This window comes from Aethalodelphis obliquidens, unplaced genomic scaffold (assembly GCF_003676395.1).
Source record: "Aethalodelphis obliquidens isolate GAN/ISIS:26980383/991018 unplaced genomic scaffold, ASM367639v1 scaffold19, whole genome shotgun sequence".
Classification (NCBI taxonomy): domain Eukaryota; kingdom Metazoa; phylum Chordata; class Mammalia; order Artiodactyla; family Delphinidae; genus Aethalodelphis; species Aethalodelphis obliquidens.
Window position 1 is genome coordinate 2,338,310 of NW_020837963.1, and position 23,822 is coordinate 2,362,131.

The 23,822-nt window shown below is 42.9% G+C and overlaps 1 protein-coding gene across 1 annotated transcript in view; it reads left to right on the top strand.

The window, feature by feature from the left end:
* Positions 1-1,794: 1,794 nt before the first annotated feature.
* Positions 1,795-23,822, top strand: part of SLC14A2 (solute carrier family 14 member 2) — a 55,616-nt gene continuing 33,588 nt past the window's right edge. The window contains exons 1-6 of the mRNA XM_027118851.1: positions 1,795-1,974; positions 10,709-10,889; positions 11,873-12,062; positions 14,586-14,714; positions 19,117-19,309; positions 23,219-23,366. Coding sequence (XP_026974652.1) covers positions 1,795-1,974; positions 10,709-10,889; positions 11,873-12,062; positions 14,586-14,714; positions 19,117-19,309; positions 23,219-23,366 — 1,021 coding nt within the window. The remainder of the gene's footprint in view (positions 1,975-10,708; positions 10,890-11,872; positions 12,063-14,585; positions 14,715-19,116; positions 19,310-23,218; positions 23,367-23,822) is intronic.

Consider the following 23,822-nt stretch of genomic DNA (forward strand, 5'->3'; position numbering starts at 1 on the left):
GAGCTGGTGGGCAGGCCCACACCTTCTTAAACCATTCAACACCTGAGACCCACAGTGATTTGTAAAGTTCCCCCACTCTAGCAGTTACCTATAGCTTTCCACCCTTCCTTCCCCCTTTTCTTCCTTCCCTCCTTCTCCTTCACTGAACTACTTATTTATCGAATACCTACTATGTGCCAGGCTCTGTGCTAGGAGCTGGGATACAGCAGTATAAGGAAAAATACTGGGTCCCATGAGGACATGTGACAGGAGACCATCAGGGAACGCATCACTGATAGGTAATAATTGACACAAAGGGAAAAGTAGGAGTCACCCAGGTAAAGAATGAGGGAGAAGCCTTCCAGGCAGATGGACCAGCGTTTACAGAGACCCTGAGGTAGAAAGTGCTAGAAGGAGGCCAGTGTGGAGCCCAGTGGCTTTCCCTCTGTAGCCACTGAAGGGATTTAATCAGGAAACAGACATGAGTAGTCTTGAGAGTTAATATGACAACTCTGACTGCCCGTGGAGCACGGCTTGGAGGAGAAATCTGAGAAGAGGTAGAGGTGATCATTTGAGAGTTATTGGAGAAGTGACAAGAAGTAATGACAACTAAGTGGTGATACTGTACATCAAGGTGTATCTTAGAATTACTGGATTTGGAGAGTGGAAGAGAAGGGAGCATGAAGTTTGACTCCTGAGTTGTCTGAAGGAGCAGCTTGGAAGGGGGAGGAGACTTTTCCTGGGATGGGCCCCTTTGAGGGAGGAGGACAGGAATTGGGAAGGGAACATTATGAGTTGTTTCAGTGTATTAAGTTTAAGCTGCTTCTGGAACATCCACATGCAAGTATGAAGTAAAGAATTAAATCTATGAATCTAGTGCTCAAAACTGGGCTGGAAACGTTAGATTTGGGAGTTACAGGTATGTAGATGGAAGGTTAACCCATGGCAGCACAGACCAATGAGGAAAGTTCTAGCTCATACTGAAATGAGACTGTGTGCAGATCCAAAACCACCTCCCAAAGAAGCAATAAAGTCAAAGTCAAGGAAGACGTAACTGAGCTGGAAGAGGCCAAGGAAGAATGGCTGAGACAGGAAGAGGAGAAGTACAGAACTACGAGGGGGCAGGCGGACTAAACTGGAAACTAAGGACGCTGGGCAGAGGTTGTTTAAAACCAAGTCCTGGCATAAGCCCTGGCCCAGTGGCGAAAGGAAAAGGAGCCCCACATGGAGGGACCTGTGCACATAGCCTCCAAGAGATCATACCAGAGCTGCTTACTGCTCCTGGGGAAGGGAAGCGGGGAGGAGCTGGAAAGGGCACTGAGGGCAGAGGGGAGAGAGGGGGCACTGCAGGCCAACTGTCAGCAATATAAGCTGCACAACAACTAAGAAAACAAATCTCTCTTAGACCTCCATTTGGTTGGAAGAACCAGATCCACATGTATGTATCAAGGGGAAAATATATGTACAACTAATTACCACAATAAGAGAGTACAATGGACGATATGAAAGGTAGAGAAAAAATATTTTAGTGATCAGAAAAAAAAAAAGAGATCTAGTCTAACTGGGTGGTCAGGGAAATCTGCACAGCAGAAATGGACTTTCTTCTGGGCTTGGAAGAATGGGGGGATTTTGAAAGGTACAGGTCACGTGGGTTGAGGAATGGCTTCAGGCCCCTCTGGAGACTGGAGGAGTAGGTCCCTTGTGTCAGGACAGACCTCAGTCCTCCTGGGGCCTCCATCCAGCCTTGGTCAAGTCCCTGAGGCCCCATCCTGACTCACCTGTTCTTTCCCTTTCCTTTCACCAGTCACATGATCCATGAGTGACCGCCGCATGGAAGAGATGTCTGACACTCACATTCACAGCAGTCCTCTCCTGCCAGAGCCTCTTTCCAGCAGACACAAACTCTATGAGTCAGAGTTTACCAGCCCTAGCTGGCCCTCAAGCCCCCAGGATACACATCCGGCTCTGCCCCTCCTGGAAATGCCTGAAGAAAAGGTGAGGAACGTCGCTCCCAGGGTGTTTCCTAGGTGGATGGTAGGAGAAAGAGTGTAGAAAGATGCTGCCTCCCAGCACATGTGACCTAATGCCATGGAAGTGTCGCCGCTGGGGAGATTCTGCCCCCCATACGTGCTCACACCCACAAGCAGCCCTACTTGGCCTTAGATGGAAAATGTGGCTCTGTGTGCGACATGATTTTAAGGACAAGTAGAGAATGCACACACACACATACCAGTCTTCCAACCAGTCCCCAAAATCTTTCCCCTTACACCTGCACCCTTGAATTACTTTACTATCTCCAAAAGGAAGCCCTCATTCAAACACAGGCCTTCAGCACTCCTTGGACCCAGAAGCACCAAGGCAGCCTGGCTAGCTACAGATTCAGTGGAAGAGAACCCAAGACTGCTTAGGTTTTTTTAATGAGATGTAATTCAGGTACCGTAAAATTCACGCCTTTCAAGTATACATTACAGTTTTTTAGCATATTTACAAAGCTGTGCAAACATCATCATTATCTAATGCCAGAATATTTTTATCACCTCAAAAAGAAAATCCATACTCATTAGCAGTCAGTCCTCATTCCGTCCTCCCCCCAACCCCTGGCAACCACCAATCTACTTTCTGTCCCTATGGATTTGCCTACTCTGTACATTTCATATAAATGGAATCATATAATTTGTGGCCTTTTGTGGTTGGTTTCATTCATTTAGCATAATGTTTTTGGGTTCTTTCAGTAGATCATTCCTTTTTATGGCCAAATAATATTTCATTGTATGAATATACTGTATTTTATTTATCCATCAGCTGATGGACATTTGGGTTGTTTCTGCTTTGAGGCTGTATAAGTAGTAATCCTACTACAAGCATCTGTGTAGAAGTTTTTGTGTGGACACGTTTCTATTTTTCTTGGGTATATACCTAGAAGTGGTATTTCTGGGTCATATGGTAAGTCTATGTTTAATATTTTAACAAACTGCCAAACTCTTTTTCCAAAGTGGCTGCATTAGTGTATATTCTCACCAGCAATGTGCACATCGTGCCACTACACCTCCTCACCAAAATGTGTTGTTGTCTTTTTTGTTACAGCCTAGGTGAATGTGAAATAGCATCTCATTGTGATTTTGATTAGCATTTCCCTAATGGCAAATGATGTCGAACATCTTTTCATGTTCTTACTGGCCACTTGTATATCTTCTTTGGAAAAATGTCTTTTCACACCTTCTGCCCATTTTTTAAATTGGGTTATTGGTCTTTTTATTGTGGAGTTGTAATCATTCTTTTTATATTCTGGATATTAGACCCTGTCCAGATATATAATTTGCAAATAATTTCTCCCACGCTGTAGGTTATCTTTTCACTTTCTTGATAGTGTCCTAGAAGCAGAGTTTTTCATTCTGATTAAGTCCAATTTATCTATTTTTTCTTTGATTGCTTTATGCAAGAAAACATTTTCTTATCCAAGGTCACAAAGATTTACTCCAATGTTTTAATCTAAGGGTTTTATTGTTTTAGCTCTTACATGTAAGTCTTTTATCCATTTTGAGTTCCCTTCTGTATATGATATTAAGTAGGGGTCCAATTTTAATATTTTACCAAGTGGATGTCCACTTGTCCCAGAATCATTTGTTAAAAAGATTATCCTTCCTCCACTGAATTGTCTTGATATTCCTATCAACAATCAATTGACTATAAATGTATGGGTTTGTTTCTGGACTCTCATTTCTATTGAACTGATTTATATGTTTATCCTTATGGCAATACCACACCACCTTGATCACTGTAGCTTTGCAGTAAGTTTTGAAATCAGAAAGTATGAGTTCTCCAACTTTGTTCTTCTTTTCCAAGATTGTTGTATCTATTCTGAGATCCTTAAATTTCCATATGAATTTTAGGATGCAACTTTCAATTTCTGAAAAAAAATAAAAAGGCAACTGGCATTTTGATAGGGATTGTGTTAAATCTATAGATCAATTTGGAGAATATTGTCATCTTAACAATACTAAGTCTTTCAGTCCTTGGACATAGGTTATCTTTCCTTTTATTGAGTCTTTAATTTCTTTCAGTGATGTTTCGTAGTTTTTAAGTGTACAGTCTTGCACCTCTTTTGTTAAATTCATTCCAAAATATTTGATTCTTTTTCATGCTGCATAAATAGAATTGTTTTCTTAACCTTATTTTTCAATTGTTCATTGCCAATGTATAAAAATAAATTTGTTTTGTATATTGATTGTCTATCCTGCAAACTTGCTGAACTCATTCATTATCTCTAATAGTTTTTTGTAGATTCCTTAAGGATTTTATATATAAAAGGATGTTCCATCTTCAAATAGAGATAGTTTAAATTCTTTCTTTCCAATATGGGTCCCTTTTTTCTGTTTTTTTCTTACCTAATTCCTCTGGCTAGAACTTCCAGTACAATGTTGAATAGTAGTGACAAGAGCACACATCTTTCTCTTGTTCCTGATCTTAGAGAGAAAGCATCCAGTCTTTCACCATTAAGTTTGATATTAGCTGTGGGTTTTTATTATTAGGTTGAGGAACTTCCTTTCTATTCCTAGTCCGTTGATTGTTTTTTATCAGGAAATGTTGCTTAATTTTTCAAATGTTTTTTCTGTGTTTATCAAGATAATCATGTGAGTTTTTTTCTTTATTCTATTAAACAATCTGTTGACAGTTTTTATAGGTTGAAACAGTCTCAAATTCTTAGAATCTCTTTTGGTCATAATCTTTTTTATATCCTGCTTGGATTTGTTTTGCTAGTATTTTGTTAAGGATTTTTGCATCTATATTCATAAAGCATATTGGTCTATAGTTTTCTTTCTTGTGATTACTTTGTCTGGTTTTGATATCAGGATAATAGCAGCCTCATAGAATGTGTTAAGAAGTGTTCCCTTCTCTTCTACTCTTTAGAAGATATTGGTATTAATTATTTAAACATTTGGTGCAATTCACAAGTGAAGCCACCAGGACTTGGGGTTTTGTGGGAAATTTTGGTTTGGTTTGGTTTGGTTTTTAACTAATTCAGTTGCTTTACCTTGTTATATGTCAATTCAGATTTTCTATTTCTTCCTGAGTCAGTTTTGGTAGTTTGTGGCTTTCTAAGAATTTATACAGTTCATCTAGGTTATCTAATTTATTAGCATACAATTATTAATTTCTTTATAATCCACTTCCTTATAATCCTTTCTTTTTCTTTAAGGTTCGTAGTAATGCACCCTCTTTCATTTCTGATTCTAGTTATTTCAATCTGCTCTTTTTTTTCTTTGTAAAACTAGTTAAAAGTTTGTCAATTTTGATCTTTCCAAAGAACCAACTTTTCCTTCCTTCTACTTGCTTTGGGTTTAATTCGCTGTTATTTTTCTAGTTTCTTAAAGTGAAAGGTTAGGTTGTTGAGATATTTCTTCTTTTTTAACATAGGTATTTATATTTACAAATTTCACTCTACTCAGTGATTTAGCTGCATCCCATAAGTTTTGGCGTGTTGTGGTTTTGTTTTCATTCATCTCAATGAATGAAATATTTTCCAATTTCTCTTCTGATTTCCTCTCTGATCCATGGATTATTTAGGAGTGTGTTGTTTAATTTCCACATATTTTCCAAATATCCTTCTATGTTTGATTTCTGATTTCACTCCATTGTGACCAGAGAACATATTGTGAATGATTTCAATCCCTTTACTGATATTTTTATCAGTAAAAATGTTTCACTTATTTATGGCCTAGTATGGTCTATATTGGAGAAGGTTCCATGTGCACTATAAAAGATATATTCTGCTATTGCTGGGTGAAGTGTTCTATAGATATGTATTAGGTCTAGTTAGTTTATAGTGTTGTTCAAGTCTTCTATTTCCTTGATCTTCTGTCTAGTTATTCTATCAATTTTTTCAAGTGGAGTATAGAAGTCTCCAATTATTATTATTGAGTTGACTTTTCCTCCCTTCAATTCTGCCAACTTCTGCTTCATGTATTTTGGGGCTTTGTTAGGCATGTTAGTGTTTATAATTCTTATATCTTCTTCATAGATTGATCCTTTTATCATTAAAATTGTTTTTCTTACTCTCTAGTAACAATTTTTGTCTTAGCAAAAGGTTTATTTTGCTGATCTTAGTATAGTCACTCCAGCTTTTTTTTTTGGTAACGGTTTGCACAATATTATCTTTTTCCATCCTTACAATCTATTTACATATTTGAATATAAATTGTGTCTCTTGTAGACAAGATATAGTTGTATAACTTTTTAAATTCCGTTCTGCCAATCTCTGTCTTTTAATTGAATTGTGAATCCATTTATATTTAATTTAGTTACTGATAAGGTAGGATTTATGCCTGCCATTTTGCTATTTGTTTTCTATGTCTTTTTTCTGTTTCTCTATTATTTCACTATGCCATCTTTTGTCTTAAACAGATATTTTCTAGTGTATCATTTTAATTCTTCTGTCATTGTTTTCTATATGTTTCTAGTTATTTTCTGAGTAGTTGCCCTGGATATTACAACTAAACATCTTAATTTATAACATTCTAGCTTGGATTAAAACCAACTTAATTACAATATTATCCAAAAGCTGTGTTCCTATGTAGCTCTATCCCCACCTCCTTTGTGCTGTTACTGTCATACAAATTATATCTTTATACACTGTATGCCCACCAACACAGACTTACAATTATTTTATGAAGTTGTCTTTACATCAGAAGGGGAAGAAGAGAATTACCAAAAATACATTTATACTGTCTATTGTATTTACCTATGTAGTTACCTTTACCAATGCTCTTTATTTCTTCTTGAGATACTAGTGTCCTTCTTAATGTCCTTTCATATCAGCCTGAAGGACTCATTTTAATATTTCTCATAGGCAGGTCTACTAGCAATAAATTCTCTCAGTTTTCATTTATCTCAGAATGTGTTAATTTCTCCTTCATTTTTAAAAATCTGTTTTGCTGAATATAGAATTCTTGATTGACAGTCTTTCTTTCAGCACTTTCAATATGTCATTCCACTGCCTTCAGACTTCCATGGTTTCTGAAATTGGGAGTTAATTCTATTGAGGATTTCTTGTATGTAATGACTTGATTCACTCTTGCTGCTTTCAAGAGTCTATACAAAATTACTCTTGTCTTTGACTTTTCATAGTTTATGATATGTCTAGGTGAAGATCTCTTTGAGTTTATCCTACTGGAAGTTTGTTGAGCTACTTTGATGTGTCTATTACTGATTTTCATCAAATTTGGGAAGTTGTCCAATATTCCTGCCCCTTTCTCTCTCCTTCCCTTCTGGAATGCCCATTATGCATATGGTGGTACACTTGATGGGTCCCACAGGTCTCTGAGGCTATGTTCATCTTTCATCTTTCTGTTTTCTTTCTGTTCCTCAGATTGGATAATCTCAATTGACTTGCCTTTAGGTTTTCTGATTCTTTCTTTTTTGTTGTTTTTTTTGTTGTTTTTTTTTGCGGTACGCAGGCCTCTCACTGTTGTAGTCTCTCCCGTTGTGGAGCACAGGCTCCGGACGCGCAGGCTCAGCAGCCATGGCTCACGGGCCCAGCTGCTCCGTGGCATGTGGGATCTTCCCGGACCGGGGCACGAACCCGTGTCCCCTGCATCGGCAGGCGGACTCTCAACCACTGCTCCACCAGGGAAGCCCTGATTCTTTCTTCTAAGTGCTCCAAGCTGCTGTTGAGCTCCTCTAACAAATTTTTCATTTCCATTTTTATACCTTTCAACTTCAGGATTTCTATTTGTTTCTTTTTTATAATTTCCTCTTTATTGATAATCTCTATTTAGTGAGATTGTTCTCATATTTCTCATACTCTCCTTTAGCTTTTAAACATGGTTTTCTTTTGTTCCCTGATGATATTTTAAGGTGATTTTAAATCTTTGTTTAATAAGTCTGGCCTTCCTCAGGGACAGTTCCTATTGATTGCTTTATTTCCCTTGTCTCATACTTTCTTGTTTCTTTGCATGTCTCATAATTGTTTGTTAAAAAACTGGATGTCTTAAATAATGTGACAACTCTGAAAATCAGATTCTTCCCTCTCCCCAGGTTTTGTCATTGCTGGCTTGTTTGTTTAATGGCTTTTCTGGACTAGTTCTGGAAAGTCTTTATTCTTTTGTCATTTGTAGCCACTGAAATCTCTGCTCAGTCAGCTTAAAGTTTAGCTAATTATTGGCCAGAGATTTCCTTAAATGCCTGGGATCAGTAAGCTTCTCAGTCTTTGCCAAGGAGAGCTGTCTGTGTGTTGGGGCATCTTCAACACTCACCTAGGCAGTTTTCAACTCCACCTAGCCTTTAATTTCTGCTTTCATAGAGATTCAAACTAAGCCAGAGGTGAGAGCTTAGGGCATTCTCAGGTCTTTCTTGAGCATACATACTGTCCTGGGCATGTGCAAGCCCTACACATGCATGAGGTGTTCTAGATTCACAGCAATATGCCCAAGGCTTTTAAAGCCCCCTTTGGATATCTCATTCCCCAGTTTTTCCTTTTAAGCTTTTTGATGAGCTTCTTGTTTTCCTCAACTGTTAGCCACCACCTCCAGCACATTTTTTTCCAATGTTCTCATTGCCTTAATGGAGGAGAGAATTTGAGGAGGTCCTCACTTCACCACTTCTACTGACATCTTCAAGACATTTAAGTTTTGATGCAGTAATGAGGTTAGAGAAAGCTGTAGACCATCAGTATACAATAGTAACATAATATGAGCCACACATGTAAGTTTAAATTTATATTAACTACATTTTAAAAAGTAAAAAGAAAAAGAAGCAGGTGAAATTTATTTTTTATTGAAGTATGGTTGATTTACAATGTTGTGTTAGTTTCAGATATACAGCATAGTGATTCTGTTATATATATAACTATATATATATTATTGTTCAGTTTTATATATATATATATGTTCTTTTTCAGATTCTTTTCCCTTATAGGTTATTACAAAATATTGAGTGTAGTTCTCTGTGCTATATAGTAGGTCCTTGTTGGTTATCTATTTTATACATAGTAATGTATATATGTTAATCCAAACTAACCATCCCTCCCCCCACTTCCGCCTTGGTAACCATAAGTCTATTTTCTAAGTCTATGAGTCTATTTCTGTTTTGTATATAAGTTCCTTTGCATTATTTTTTCTTTAGATTCCACATATGAGCAATATCATATATTTGTCTTTCTCTGACTGACTTACCTCATCTAGTATGATAATCTCAAGGTCCATCCATGTTGCTGCAAATGGCATTATTTCATTCTTTCTTATGGCTGAGTAATATTCCATTGTATAAATATACCACATCTTCTTTGTCTATTCATCTGTTGATGGACACTTAGGTTGCTTCCATGTCTTGGCTATTGTAAATAGTGCTGCAATGAACATTGGGGTGCATGTATCTTTTTGAATTATGTTTTTCCCCGTATATATGCCTAGGATTGGGATTGAAGGATCATATGGTAGCTCTATTTTTAGTTTTTTCAGGAACCTCCATGCTGTTCTCCATAGTGGCTGCACCAATCTACATTCCCACCAACAGTGTAGGAGGGCTCCCTTTTCTCGACACCCTCTCCAGCATTTATTGTTTGTAGACTTTTTGATGATGGCCATTCTGACTGGTATGAGTTGATACCTCATTGTAGTTTTCATTTGCATTTCTCTTATAATTAGTGACGTTGAGCATATTTTATGTACCTTTTGGCTATCTGTATTAATCAGGTGAAATTAATTTTAATAATATATTTTATTTAGCCTAATATATGTAAATACATATATTATTATTTTAATATTTAATCAATATAACGTATCACTGAGATCTTTTACACATTCTTTTTTCATACTAAACCTTCAAAACCCACTTCAAGCACATCTCAGTTCAGATTAGCCACATTTTAAGTGCCAAGAGCCATATGGATACTATATTGGAAAGCACAGTTTTAGAGCAAGGAGTCCTGACCCAGGCATCCATAGACAAGATTGACGGGGATATGAACTTGGATGGAAAAACTAATTTATCTTTGTTTTCACTAACCTCCAATGAACTTTAGCATTTACTTCAATTATAAATATAAGCAAAGAACAACAGCCGTATTAGTAGTACCTGAGATTTTTGTCATTGTCACATGATTGGGTTCCCCCAGAAAGCTGACTCTGAGATGGAGAGTTGGATGTAAGAAGTTTACTGGGGTGTATCCTTGGGGTCAATACTTGTAGAGAAGTAAAGGCAGCAGAATTAGGCAGAAGTTGAGCTGTGATGCAGTCACAATAAAGGCCTCAGGTGAGCCTACGGTGAGTTCTGGAGCTAGAATGGCCCTATAGAGTTGTCCTGAGTTGTTATCCCGCATAGTAACTCATCAATACTTTAAAATTATAATTGGTATTGGATCTGCTGCCCCTATATGCATAGCAGGGGTTTTTTTTAATACTGTGATAACTGCATTTCAATATAATTGGTTTTCATTGCAATCTTATTTATTTTATTCATTTACAAACATTCTGGAAGGAAGCCCACAGGCCTACCAAACTGCCAAAGGGGATCCATGGCACAAAAAGTTAAGAACCCTACTATGAGGAACGTGTAGAAGTCCTGGGAAGAGCAGGCCTGCGTGGGGCACTCTAGACAACATTGCACAATGGACATTTATTTGTCTCATGATCCTCTACCTTTATCAAAAAATCTGACAATCTTCCCTACTCCCAAATGCCCCTGCTCTCAAAAAGCTATATTATTTGATGTTTTGTCATGGCTTCTCCTTAAAGGATCTTCGGTCATCCAGCGAAGAAAGCCACATTGTGAAGATTGAAAAACCCAATGAAAAGGGTAGAAGAAGAGAAAGTGGGGCAGCCCCTCAGGGCTCTTTGGGCCAAGGGGGCATCAGCCTCTTTCAAGCTGTGGGCTACCTCACAGGCGAGATGAAGGAATGCAGGAACTGGCTGAAAGGTAAGCCAATGCCCAGGGCAGAAGCAGCCAGGCCAGGCCAGAGAGCCAGCCCTCCCTCTGGCTTGGACTGAGGAAGCTGCTCCCACACTCACCAATGGCAGGGCCCCCACATTTGAGGTCCTCCAGCTCAGGGCTGGCTCTGGGTGGCCGTAATGTATCCTACTACCTGAATTCCCATGGTTTCAGAATTCAGTGCATTCCACTGATTTTAGTTCTTTGCAAATTCTTCACTCCTACATGGAATAGATATAGGACAACCACATTAGCAACGTAGAAGCCATTTTCAAACAAACTGAATGGCCATTCCTTCACTTATTCCACAGTCATTTTCTATGTGCCAAGAAAATATTGGCCTCAGCCTCCCCAATGTTCCAGATTCTTCCCTTTTAACATCATTCTTCTCCTAGTTTCCCTAAACTAAATGTTGCAACAAATATCCCTAACCTACCCTCTCCCGCTTGCCCCCCACTTGTATATATTGTCCTGGAAACCAAACCAGAGAATGAGACAGAATGCATGTCAATTCTCAATGTCAATACATAACTCAATGCTGATTTCACAGCTGGGCTAAAATCATTTCTTTCCAAGCCTTTTTTTCTCCAGACTGTATTCTTTGCTGCTCAGATACCAGCTCTCAACTGAGTCATACAGCTCTACACAAAAAGAGTTTCCTTCCCTCCCCACCTCTTCCTTTGGACCAATAAATTTCCCTTGGAATGTTCCTGGGGCTTCCTTACCAACCAAGGCGATGGCTGGAATAGCGTTAAATTGGTCTCAGCATGGTGCCTCAGTCTGTATGGCAAAACTGACACCACTGTGGACTGATTGTCAGGCCACGCAGAGATTCGGGCTGGGCGCCAGACTGAATGAGGGAAAATGTCCTGGCTAGTGCATCCCTGTCTGCCTTGGTTGCCTCGCCAACCAGTGGTCCAGCAGGGAAGCACAGGCTGATCCCTGCTGATGACTCTGCTTATCTCTTTCAGATAAGCCCCTGGCCTTCCAGTTCACAGACTGGGTTCTGAGGGGGGCCGCTCAGGTGATGTTTGTCAACAACCCTCTCAGCGGGCTCATCATCTTCATAGGGCTCCTGATCCAGAATCCCTGGTGGACAATTGCTGGGGGTCTGGGGACAGTGGTGTCAACTTTAACTGCCCTTGTCTTGAGCCAGGACAGGTGAGTTCCTCTCTCTGAGGGTCTTGGGTTCTTGGGATAGACAGGTGGAGAAGTGTTTACTTGAGTGACCTTATCCTAGTATCAGCCAACCACAGTCTCCTGAGTATCAGCTTTAAACATGTCACTGGAGTTCTTTACACAGTTAAACTTCTCCTAAGTTCACAACAAGTGACAGTACCAGGCTCCATCTGACTGTAGAGACTTCTGGAAACACTCCCTCGAAGGCAGGTGCAGAGGAACACTTAAGCTGCTCTTTCTTCATGGAGCCTACAATCTAGTTGAGGGAGATAAGACTAACAGATAAGAAATGTCTCAGAATAATACAAGACAGTATATACTGGAGAGCTCAGAGAAGGCAGAGCTCATTAAGTGTTGGGAAGTTTAGAGAGGGCAGCCTTGAGCTAGTAACATTGATGTGGGAGAGAGGAAGGCGAGAGGAGAGGGCAGTGAGGGCATGGGGGGGGTGGCATGGAGAAGGGAACAAGTGGGGGTGGGGGGGGGGGGGTGGGGGGGGGGGGGGGGGGATAGCTCTGCACCGGTGGTCACAAAGCCCAGTAACAAAAACAAGTGCATTTTAGTGAACGGGACCATTTCCTCAGACTTTGCCATATGTTATTCCAATGGTTCCCAAACTTTCCTGATGGCCAGAAACACCTGGAGTGATTGTTAAGAAATGTAGTTTCTCAGCACCGCCCCAGTCCCCCTCCCTCCCAGAGATATTCCCATTCAGTGGATCTGGAGGTGGGCGGTGTTTTAAACAAGATTCTCCTGGGTAGTTCTGATGATCAGAGAGGTCTGGGAATGCCCAGAGTCTCAGGTTTTTTTTAAATTTGGTGGTCACCACTTCATTTGTAGATCATGAATTTTTAAAAACAGGATTTTTTAAATTAAAATAATAGAGTAAAATAAAACAGATTAGAGTAATCCATATGTAGTAAAGGTAAATATTATTTTGTGAAATTTTTGTTTCAATCATGTTGGGTGTGTGGGGGGGGTGAGAGAGAGAGAGAGAGAGAGAGAGAGAGAGAAACTGGGCCATACTATAAAATATGAACACATTCCTTCCTTACCATGGGGTACCGTAAAAATATTGAAAAACACTGTCGTGCCTTGTTACCTGTGATTCTTCCTCCCACTTCACAAGGCAGACAGTGAAGGTAAGAGGGTCCACATTTTGCAAGTGAGAGAAAGAAGGCTAGGAGGAGTAAGGTGCTCACGGAAGGAGCCACAGCCAGTGGATGGCAGGGTTCAGGCTTGGACACGTGACCTGCGTCTTCTAGGCTGGAGGTCAGTGCTCTCCCTGGCACGTGGACAGAGTGGACAGCAGATCCGGGGGCCCCTGGTGACCCCAGAGCCTGGGGAGTGATCCGAGTTGCTTGTGTTATAACCAACGCTGCACTCCTCCAGCCCCCCTGACATTCCAGCTCCACCAAGGCACAGGCGTGGGTTGACTTGTCTCCCATGAGAAGTGTCAGTGCCCTTCTAAGGTGGCCTTGGGGGACCACGCCAATTCTAGCTGGGAGACCATACAAGATCAGATGAATAAGAGGCTGAATTCTTTGGGGTGTAGGTCTGGTAGGTGACAGAAGAAATGGGCTCCAGCCAAGATTTGTGTCTCTGTTTCAGGCAGTGGGTTCCCTATTCCTTGCTGCCACTCACCTACAGCCTCACGGAGAGCTGGCATAGAAATGGCCTCCAACAGGATCAGCTCTTGTCCTACTGTTCCATCACTGTTCGCCAAAACTGCCCTGAGGTGAACTCCATCCAGCCCACCTACAGGTCACCTTCAAGAAGGCTGTGTCCCTTCCTGCTCTGACAGTCTAATTCGCCAACTTCCCTCCTGACCATAATCCACTGGAAAACTTGCCAAGCCATTCAAAGAGTTGATCCATGGACTCTTTTTTTGCTCCCAGTTTTATGAGGGAAACACACACACATTCCCTGCCTAATCTTCCCAAACATCTTGATTAAGAATCTAAGACAAGTGTGAAGTAGCTAAAAACCCAGTCCCTCAGCTTGGTTTCCAAAGCCTTCTCTGACAGGTCTCACCCAACCTACCATGTAGCATCACACTCTTCCCAACTGAGCACTTGTGCTTCGGCCTAACTAATCCTACCCTTCCTTCAAATCCCTCCTCTGCCAGGGAGCCACCCCTGACTACCCCAGTGCTCTCTGAACCCTCCTTTCTCTCTGAAAAACCACACACACACACACCCCTTCCCCGTGACACACCTCAGGTTTCTCTTAGATTTCCCTCTATATAAAGCAGTCTAGACTCCCCTGAGAAGCAAAGGGGAGCTTAGACACAAAGTGCATTATTTAATTCTAGATCAGTAAGGGTAATCAAGGTATGTGTGTGTGTGTGTGTGTGTGTGTGTGTGTGTGTGTGATCTAGAAATGTGCTGGCAGCTGTGTGACTACCCTATATTCATTGACTAAGCTGACTTTTTTCTGTGAGCAGCAGGAGAAGCAGACCCAGTGAGTGCCAACAAATTCACACAGTACCTCTGTTTTCAACCCCAGGACCACCATCGCCTCGGGTCTCCATGGGTACAATGGGATGCTGGTGGGAATGCTGATAGCTGTGTTCTCCGAGAAGTTAGACTACTACTGGTGGCTTCTGCTTCCTGTGACCTTCACAGCCATGTCCTGGTGAGGCACCTCCTTCTTTCCGCTCTCGGACCTACAGGGCCCCAAGGTGCTGTGTCTGACACTGTTGTGGGGCCCAGTGTCTTCATAGTCAACCTGGTTTGTCTCTATCTTGCAAGAGTCCATGAGTTGAGTTGCAACAGAAGAGGATCATTTTGAGTTTGAAATAACACGGACCTTTCAAAGAGCAAACGCTACATTTTTTTTTTTGCTGTACGCGGGCCTCTCACTGTTGTGGCCTCTCCCGTTGCGGAGCACAGGCTCCGGACGCGCAGGCTCAGCGGCCATGGCTCACGGGCCCAGACGCTCCACGGCATGTGGGATCTTCCCGGACCGGGGCACGAACCCGTGTCCCCTGCATCAGCAGGTGGACGTTCAACCACTGCGCCACCAGGGAAGCCCTGCTACATATTTTTTTTTTTTTTTTTTTTTACTGTGCTGACAACCTCCTCTGAATGATAGGCTTAGTAATAAAGGTTAACATTTACTGAGTATTTTCTACATGCCAGGCACAGTGCTATGCAAGGGAGGACTATTACTGTCCCCAATTTACAGAAGGGAAGGCTAAGGCATGCAGAAGCTATGCAACCTGCCCCAGATGATGAACCCAGAGTCTGCACTTTCAACTCCAGCCTACATGGGAATCATCTATCCCGTGGCCTAACCAAGACCCAAAAGCTGAAACTCACTTGTGATAGAATCAGAGAGCTTTCTTGAAACAAAATGTCTATATTTAAAGCATAGAATCTTTGAACAAGAAGCATCAGTTGAGGTCTTGCTGTGCATTTGCCTCATTTTTCAGAAGGAATAAAAGTCAAGATGAAGGGTGTTAGCAACCAAAAGGCCTCTTACATATGTAATGTTCAGCTCACTTGAACCTACAGTGGTTCCTATAGCGTTCCTATAGGTTCCTATAGGTGCCTAACCTATAGCATCAAGGGGTCTGGTCGCACCCACTGTCACATGGTGGCAGGAAGCCTGAGGGGAGCCCATGTCCCCCAACCCCCTGAACTCTACCACTCTCTGACATGTTGACTGATTTTTAACATCTTTCTTTTGTTTCAAAGTCTGGAGTTACTAAAACCAGTTCTTTTAATTTAGTTTAAGTGCTGTTTCGTTACTTTTTAGGAGTGTTTGCAAATAAATTACTACATTAAGCATTCTGGGCAATTTACATTTCTTCTTAGGATTTCTTCGTTAATCTATCAAGACAAAATGCTAACACAGTCATTTCTGTGGGGATTTCCTTAATGTCCCCCACACGCCACGCCTGAGGAGGAGGAGAACTTGTCTTCATTTGCATACATTTGGTTTATAACTACATAGATTAAGCCCCTCAGACACAGTGCACTGGGTGGCAGTGTGTCTGCCGTGCCCCCATCCCCACCCTCACTTCCCAATTTAAAGTGAAAAAAAAAAAAAAAAGAAAAAAACATTGGGCCCCTACGCTGGCTGAGCTCTGTGCTACTATCCGGGCACTTCATGAATCCACTCACACAATCCTGGAAATCCAGTCCACAGCGTAGGTACTAAGTAGTGCTGGAGTTATCCAACAAACAAAAATTTGCTGAGGGCCTGCTATGTGCAGAGACTATTCTAGATGTCGGGGAGAGCTGTGAGCAAGAGAAAGTCTCCATCCTCTGGGAGCTGACATTCTTCTTGGCAAAGATAGAAATAAACTCATCAATTGTTCAGTAAAATGATCGTTTCAAGATATGATATGTGCTTTGAGGAAAGCAAAATGGAGCAAATGGGACAAAGAGTGATCCCAGACTTGGGTGGTCAGGGAAGACCACTTGGAAGAGGAGACATCTGAACTGTCACCTAAATAAGAAAGTACCTGCCATCTGAAGATCTGGGTGAAGTATATTGCAGGCAGAACCAGTGGCATATGCAAAGACACCTACTGGAGAAGTATGATGTGTTCAAGAAACAAGACCAGAGGGGCTGAAGCCCAGTGAATGAAGGAGGGGTGGCAGGAGGTGAGGGCAGAAGTAGATGATGGCCAAGGCCCATACACCTTGTGGATCTAGTAAGTCTTTCTTTTAATTGAAATATAGTTGCTGTACAACATTATATAAGTTATAGGTGTATAATATAGTGATTCACAGTTTTTAAAGGTTACACTCCATTTATAGTTATTATAAGATTGGTTATATTCCCCGTATTGTACAATATATCCTTGTAGCTTATTTTGTACCTAATAGTTTGTACCGCTCCAGTAAGCCTCTTGAGTTTTACAACTGTGATGAGAAGCAGTTAAAGGGTTTTAAGCAGAGGAGTGACAGGATGTGGTTTAAATTTAAACAAATCACTCTGCTGGTAGTGTGGAGAATGGATTTTAGCTGGAGTGGGAGTGGATGCTAGAAGCATAGTTAGGTCTGCTGCAATAACCCACAGAGGACAGGAATGCTTTAACCAGGGTGATGTCCATGAAGGTGAAGAGAAGTGGTTGGGCTTGGGGTATATTTTAAGGAAGGTAGTTGGCAGGACTTTCTGGGAGGCTGTGGAGTTTGGGGGTGGGGGTGAAGGAAGACTCGGTGCACTCCTATAATTTGCCTGAGCACCTGGGTTGATGGAGGAGACGGAAAGAAAAACCAGTTGATGGTGAGGGACAGGACACATGTCAAGAGTTCTGTCTGGACATATTAAACTTCAGCATTCTGAGTAGAGATGCTGAGAAAGAAATTGGATGTGCAAATCTGGAACTTAGTGATTTGGTCAAGATTAGGAAGGCAGAAGCATATGGAAGATATTTCATCCTTGAAACTAAAGGTTATCACCCAGGAGGAGAGGATTCCAAAAGAGAAGATCCAAGACAGAGCTGTAGGATCTTCCAAGATTTAGATGCCTGGCAGAAGAGTGGAAGAACCACTGAAGGGGACTTGAGAAGGATAAGCTAGAGAAGCAACTAAGTGCAGTGTCGTGGTAGCCCTGACAGAAAGTGTTTCAATCCAGGCGGAGGATCCAACTGTCAAATGAAAGGGGCAGAGAATGACCACGGCAAGAGAGATGTCATCGGTGAACAGGACAAAAGCCATTTCTGTGGTGTGGGGAGAACATCCACCTGACTGGAGTGGGTTTAGGAAAGAATGGGAGTAGAAAAATTGGGGACAACAAAGATAGACAAGTTTTGAAGAGTATTGTTGTGCAGGGGGCAGAGAAAAGGGGCAATATTTGGAGCAGAAATAAGAAAGGGGGAGGATTTTTAAGGTAGAACGTACTAGAACACATTATGTATTTATGAGAGTGACCTGGAGAAAAAGGAGAGGTTGAAGCTGCAGGAGAGAAAGGAGAGAATTGCAAGAATGAAGTCTTTGAGAGACTGGATCCCAAAGTACAAGGAAGAGAATTGGCCTGATAAGGGAGCAAGGACACTTCCATTATACGAAAAAGGCAGAGAGGAAGAGTATGTGGGAACAAAGCAGTCGGAGTATGAATCTTACGGTCGGGAAAATGAAGCATTTCTCATCTTGTCATTTCTGTTTTCTTAGTGGCGTAAAGCAAGGTGGTTAGCTGAAACTAAAGGGAAGCAGAAAGTGAAGAATTGAGAAAGGAGAAAATGCAAAATTGTTGTCTCAGCAAGTTGGAGAGTTAATTTGCTAGGGACGTATAGTAGGGATTTCAGGCAGTCTTAAATGCCCAATTGAGATTCATCGTACTTAATTAAAAGTGAGCCAATCAACTGCATCACATGAGTTCAAGTTTTGTCCTGCAGCTCACTGCTTGTGGGAGATGTAGAGTGTTGGGTGCCAGGTGGATGGCCCTTTCAGAGGAAACTGAGGCTAAGGAAGGTTAATTTCCTAACGCAGCTCACTCAGCCTGTAAGTGTAGGAGTTAGGATTTGCACCTCGCTCCATCTTTCTCCAGAATCCACTCTCTCCCCAAGGAAGACACCAGGAAGACAGAGGACACAGTCAACTGAAGGTTTCATTTTCACATGGTGGCTCCTAGCATAATTCCAAGTACTTCAGCTGAATTGCTATATTCGTAGCAGCCTCCTCTTAGAAGGTTATTTAAAGCATACAGTCTAAATGTTATCACAGCCCAGGATACACTGTGATGTACATTGTAATGATCCAAAGGCAATACATGACGTTTTGTAAGGATAAGATTTTGTTTAGTTTTCTTGGTTTAAGAAACAAGGAAATATATAAATTATTTTGTAACATTTTCTATTGAAAACAAGTTATAAGACTTTTAAGTTCTGTTTCCCAAAGATGTAGACTTATATTGAACACCTTATTTCCAGTCCCAGGTAAATGGACCACTCGAGTCTCAAGGGAGCCAGGAATGGCTGTGCCAAGGAGAGGGGATAGTGAGTGGTCCAGTGACCAGAGCTGACTAGACAGTATAGACTGAAGGATGAGCACAGCGATTAATCCTTTGTCCCTTCCATCTCCAGCCCTGTCTTTTCTAGTGCCTTGAGTTCCATCTTCAGCAAGTGGGACCTCCCGGTCTTCACACTGCCCTTCAACATCGCAGTGACCCTGTACTTGGCGGCCACGGGCCACTACAACCTCTTCTTCCCCACGACGCTGGTGGAGCCCGTGTCTTCAGTGCCGAACATCACCTGGTCAGAGATTGAGATGTCTTTGGTAAGTCACCAGTGGCAGGTGTGTGGGGCCCTGTTTCCACTGCAGACCGTCTCACTCAACACTTTGTGGATTACTCAGGCTCTCATCTTCTCTAGATGCACCTCCAGCAGATGATGGGTCTTAGCAGAGAGGAGGACAGGAAACGGTCACTGCCACCTCCATATGTTCTTTCAATAAACCCCTACTGAGGACCTTATCAGACACTGGGAATACATGGAGAACAAAACAACATCCCTGCCTTCATGACACCTACACTCTGCACAGGGAAACAGATAATAAACAAGTTTACAGATAAAGGTTAAGTTGACAAGACAGAACGGTGGGATTAAGGGGAAAATATTAAATAAAACAGATAGTTGGGTGAAGGGTCAGGACGCTAAAATAATGTTTAAAATTAAGATTTTAAAGATATTGTCAATAGAAGATGGGGTTAAATTTTTGTTTATTTTCCATAACAGCGGTTCTCAAGCAGGAGTGATTTTTGCCCTCCTGGGGAAGGCAAATGTCTGCAGAAATGTTATAATTATCAAGACTGGGGAGAAAGGGGGCCACTGGCATCTAGCAGGTAGAGGCGAGGGATGCTGCTAGATATCCCACAATGCACAGGTCAGCCCCTGTCCCACAGCAAAGAATTAACCAGCCCCAAATTTCAGCAATTCCAAAGTTGAGAAACCCTGCTTTATATTCTATCGCACGTGTACATATTCATTTATTCTACTGATCTCTAGACATCAGAGATCAAGGGATATAATAAAAACCTAACATAAGATTAGATATACAGAATCGTAAAATTTTGCCTTTGTTAATGAACATAGAGATAGCTAACAGCTTACACTAAAACAAGTTTATTATGTATCAGACACTGTTCCAAGCCCGTAGCTTACTAACTCATTTAACCCTCATCATAACCCAATGCTGTAAGTTCTATCATCATCCCCTTTCACAGACGGGAAAACCAAGGCACAGAGAGGGTTAGATCCCTGAGGTCAAACTGTAGCTAGTGCCTCAAATATTGTTCACAAAATCTGATTTCTGAGCCCTCCCCCCCGCAGCCAAGTCCTTTGTCTAGATGTGCTTAAACCTCTGGGTGGCCCTGGTGCCGGGCAGACACCAGGTGGGGTGGACAGCACAGGCCCTGCAGCGTCAGCCAAACTCCGAGCCTGAACCTGTCAGAAAAGGAAAGGCTCCCCTGCCCCTCATGGCAAACACTGCTGCCAGCAATGCCAAACCTTTTTCAAGCTTTTGTCTTTTTAAAAGCTTTACCTGAGGCTGAGGTTAGAATGGGATCAGAGGCAGGATTAGGGCCTAAATTCAAGACAATGGAAAAGACAAGAAAAGACAGAGCCCTGCATTTAAGCAAAAGCCCACCCTCTCAAATGGAAAACTGCTGGGGTCAGAGCAGGGACAAAACTAATTTTGAATCATCAATGATCAGCCATCTGGCGACTGGACACACACGGCCTCAGGGGCACAACCCGCTATCCCTGAGCCCTAGGGGTGAGTCTGAGCGACAGCCACAGGGACATGTGGCACTGCCAGAGAGAAAGGGCCACCAAGCCCCCCACCCACCCTGCACGGTGAGGCTGTACTGTCCTGTGCTGAGGGGACCAGAGTGGAGACAGCCACACAGAAGAGGTACCTCTTGTTCATCTTCAAAACAAACAAAGTGGTAGGAGCCAAATCCAGATACCCTGAGGCCCAAGCACACCCTCTGAATTCCCCACCACCACCACTCTGACCACTGGCTCCTTTTCTTCTGCACATCCAGATCTGAGTTTTGAAGAATCAATGCCATTTCCCTCTTTCTCTTCAAAACAATGAGGGGAGTGACTTCTGTTTTGTTTAACCAGCTTGTTGTTGTTACACAAGGATTATCCGGAGTACATAGGAGGCCGGTCCTTAGTAAATTTCCACCGCACACCTGACTGCACTGAGCACCAGGGTATTGGCTGTGGCCCGGAGCACAGCTTGGAGGGACCAGGGCCACCATTCGCCAGGCTGAAATTTGGAAACCGGCAGAGCTTCATTCTAAACCCAGGCTTCACTCCAAAGCAGCTCGTCCCCTCATTCTTCTCATTCTTGCCTGCTTGGGCTTTAAACCTGGGTCCCCAGTTGGGAAGGTGGGAGTCGGATTCCCCGCAGCATCCTGCATTCCTCAGATGTAGGGAAGTCATGGAATATTTACTGAGTAGATTTCCAACCTGTTCCCACTCTGAAGCTGAGCTCCCTGGACTGGTACAAAGGGTTTTCAGGGTTTCTTTAAATAAGATGGGGCCCCCACCCTATGATTTCTTGCAGAAGTCTATAGACTCTGGCCCAAACAGTGCTTGGTGATTAAAAGGCCACCCATTCAGAGACAAGAATGGACATAGTTTAAAAGCTCTCTGGGACTCCTCAAATTCTCTAAAGAAATCATACTGACTCCAGAATTAAGTCAAGTTGTTAAAAAGAACAAAATTTCATCAAAGGGAGAAATGCAATGCACTCCCAACATCTACAGTAGCTAATGTCTGTAGCTAATGTCTGTAGCTAATCCATTGGTCCCCAAGCTCTGTTGTACATTAGAGTCACCAGAGGCCCCAGCCATGCCTCCTGGCCCCCCACACCAGTTAAAACAGAATGTCTGGGGAGGGGCCAGACATCAACATTGTTTTAAAAGACCTTTAGGTGATTCCAATGTACACAAAGTTTGGAAACCACTGAGCTAACCAACACATATTTATTAAGCACCTATTACGGGCCCAGGTAAGGGACGCCTGTCCTCAAAAAGGTCATGTGAGCTGGTAATGGAGAAAGGAGTTGGCAGAACCTTAAAGCTGGAAGATAGTCGGCTAGGACAGCCTCCCCATCTTACGGAGGAGGCCACCAGAGCCCAGATTAGGAGGCAACATGCCAGCGGTTACACAATGACCTCCTGCAGAGCCCCCTAAAAGCTAGAGCTCTCAGGCTTCCCTGGTGGCGCAGTGGTTGAGAGTCTGCCCGTGAGCCATGGCCGCTGAGCCTGCGCGCCTGGAGCCTCTGCTCCGCAATGGGAGAGGCCACAACAGTAAGAGGCCCGCATACCGCAAAAAAAAAAAAAAAAAAAAGCTAGAGCTCTCGACTCCCAAGCCAGTCCTCTCCCTGCCCTGTCAATCTCCCTCCTTTCCTTTTTGCCCTCAAAGAACTTTTTGCCAAGGTGTGGGTGGTTCAGCTAGGGCAAAAAAAGCCTATCTGACATCACTGCCAAATCAATCACCTCCAATTCCAGCGCCACCCAATGACTGTCAGGCCCAGGGATTTGGGGCTCCATGCTGTTCTCCAGATGTTCCTCGCGCTACCTTTCTGCAATGCGAAGTGCTCCTCCAGAGCAGGGGAAGTGGCTTCCCCTCCTTCCCAGGGTCCCGCCATCCCCCAGGTAGCACTGAATGTGAGGCAGCCACCAGTAGACTAGGGGTCAAGCTCAGAGGCTCTAGCCTGGGTTTGGCCACAATGAGCTGGCTGACCTTTGGTCAAATCATTCATCAAAATGGCCTAGAATATTTCCAAAATTCGTGGAATATTTCTAGAATTTCAGAAGGTCTAGGGGAAATCCCCTAGTGCCTGAAATCCCCAGTGGCAGTCCAGGGAGGTATCCTCTGGTCCCCTCAAAGCAAAAGCCATGTGTCCCTCAGAAGCACTTCTGTCTGGCCTCTGTGTTGGGGGACCTGCCCGGCTTTGCATGAGGGATGCTCAGATGCCTGCCAGGTGGTGGAGTGAGGAGTTATTTGTTCCAGTTTGTGCCCTCCCACGTTCTCCCACACACTGGAGGGCACAGCCATCCTTCCGTTCCACCCCATTACCCACCCAGGAATGGCTCACTCCTGGCCCTAGGGCCTGGTCCTTGCATTATCAGCCCACGCTCCAGTGACCTGGATTCTGTTGACTTTGCAGCTGCTACAATCCATCCCCATTGGGGTCGGACAGGTGTATGGCTGCGACAATCCCTGGACAGGTGGCGTGTTCCTGGTGGCCCTGTTCATCTGCTCGCCACTCATCTGCTTGCATGCAGCCATTGGCTCAATCGTGGGGATGCTAGCAGGTAGGACAGGGCCCCCTCTCTGCAGGGATCATTTTCCTGGGGTCATTTTTCCCCAGCACACAGCAAATTGTCTAGACTTATCTTCACTGGAGTTTTTAAATACTGTCAGGGCTTGAGAATTATTTTTCCATTTCTCGAGTCCGCAAAGGGAGCAGATTGCAGTAGCAGGATGTGTGGAGAGATGCAAAGGGACTGAGACGTGTTGACCTGTAAACTGAGCCCCTGGGAGCTGAGGGGTGGGAGGAGGGTAACCCAGTGAGGGTGGGGGCCAGTAGCAGACCAAGCAGAGGTATAAATGACCCAGCCCTTCGAAATTTTGACTAAGCTGAAAGGAAAACTTTTCTCAGAAATTGAATTGCCATTTGACAAATGTCATTTAATTTCTATATATGTGTATATATACACACTTATATATGTAACTGCAGACAGTAGAGTCAGAAATAGACGTCAGGAGCT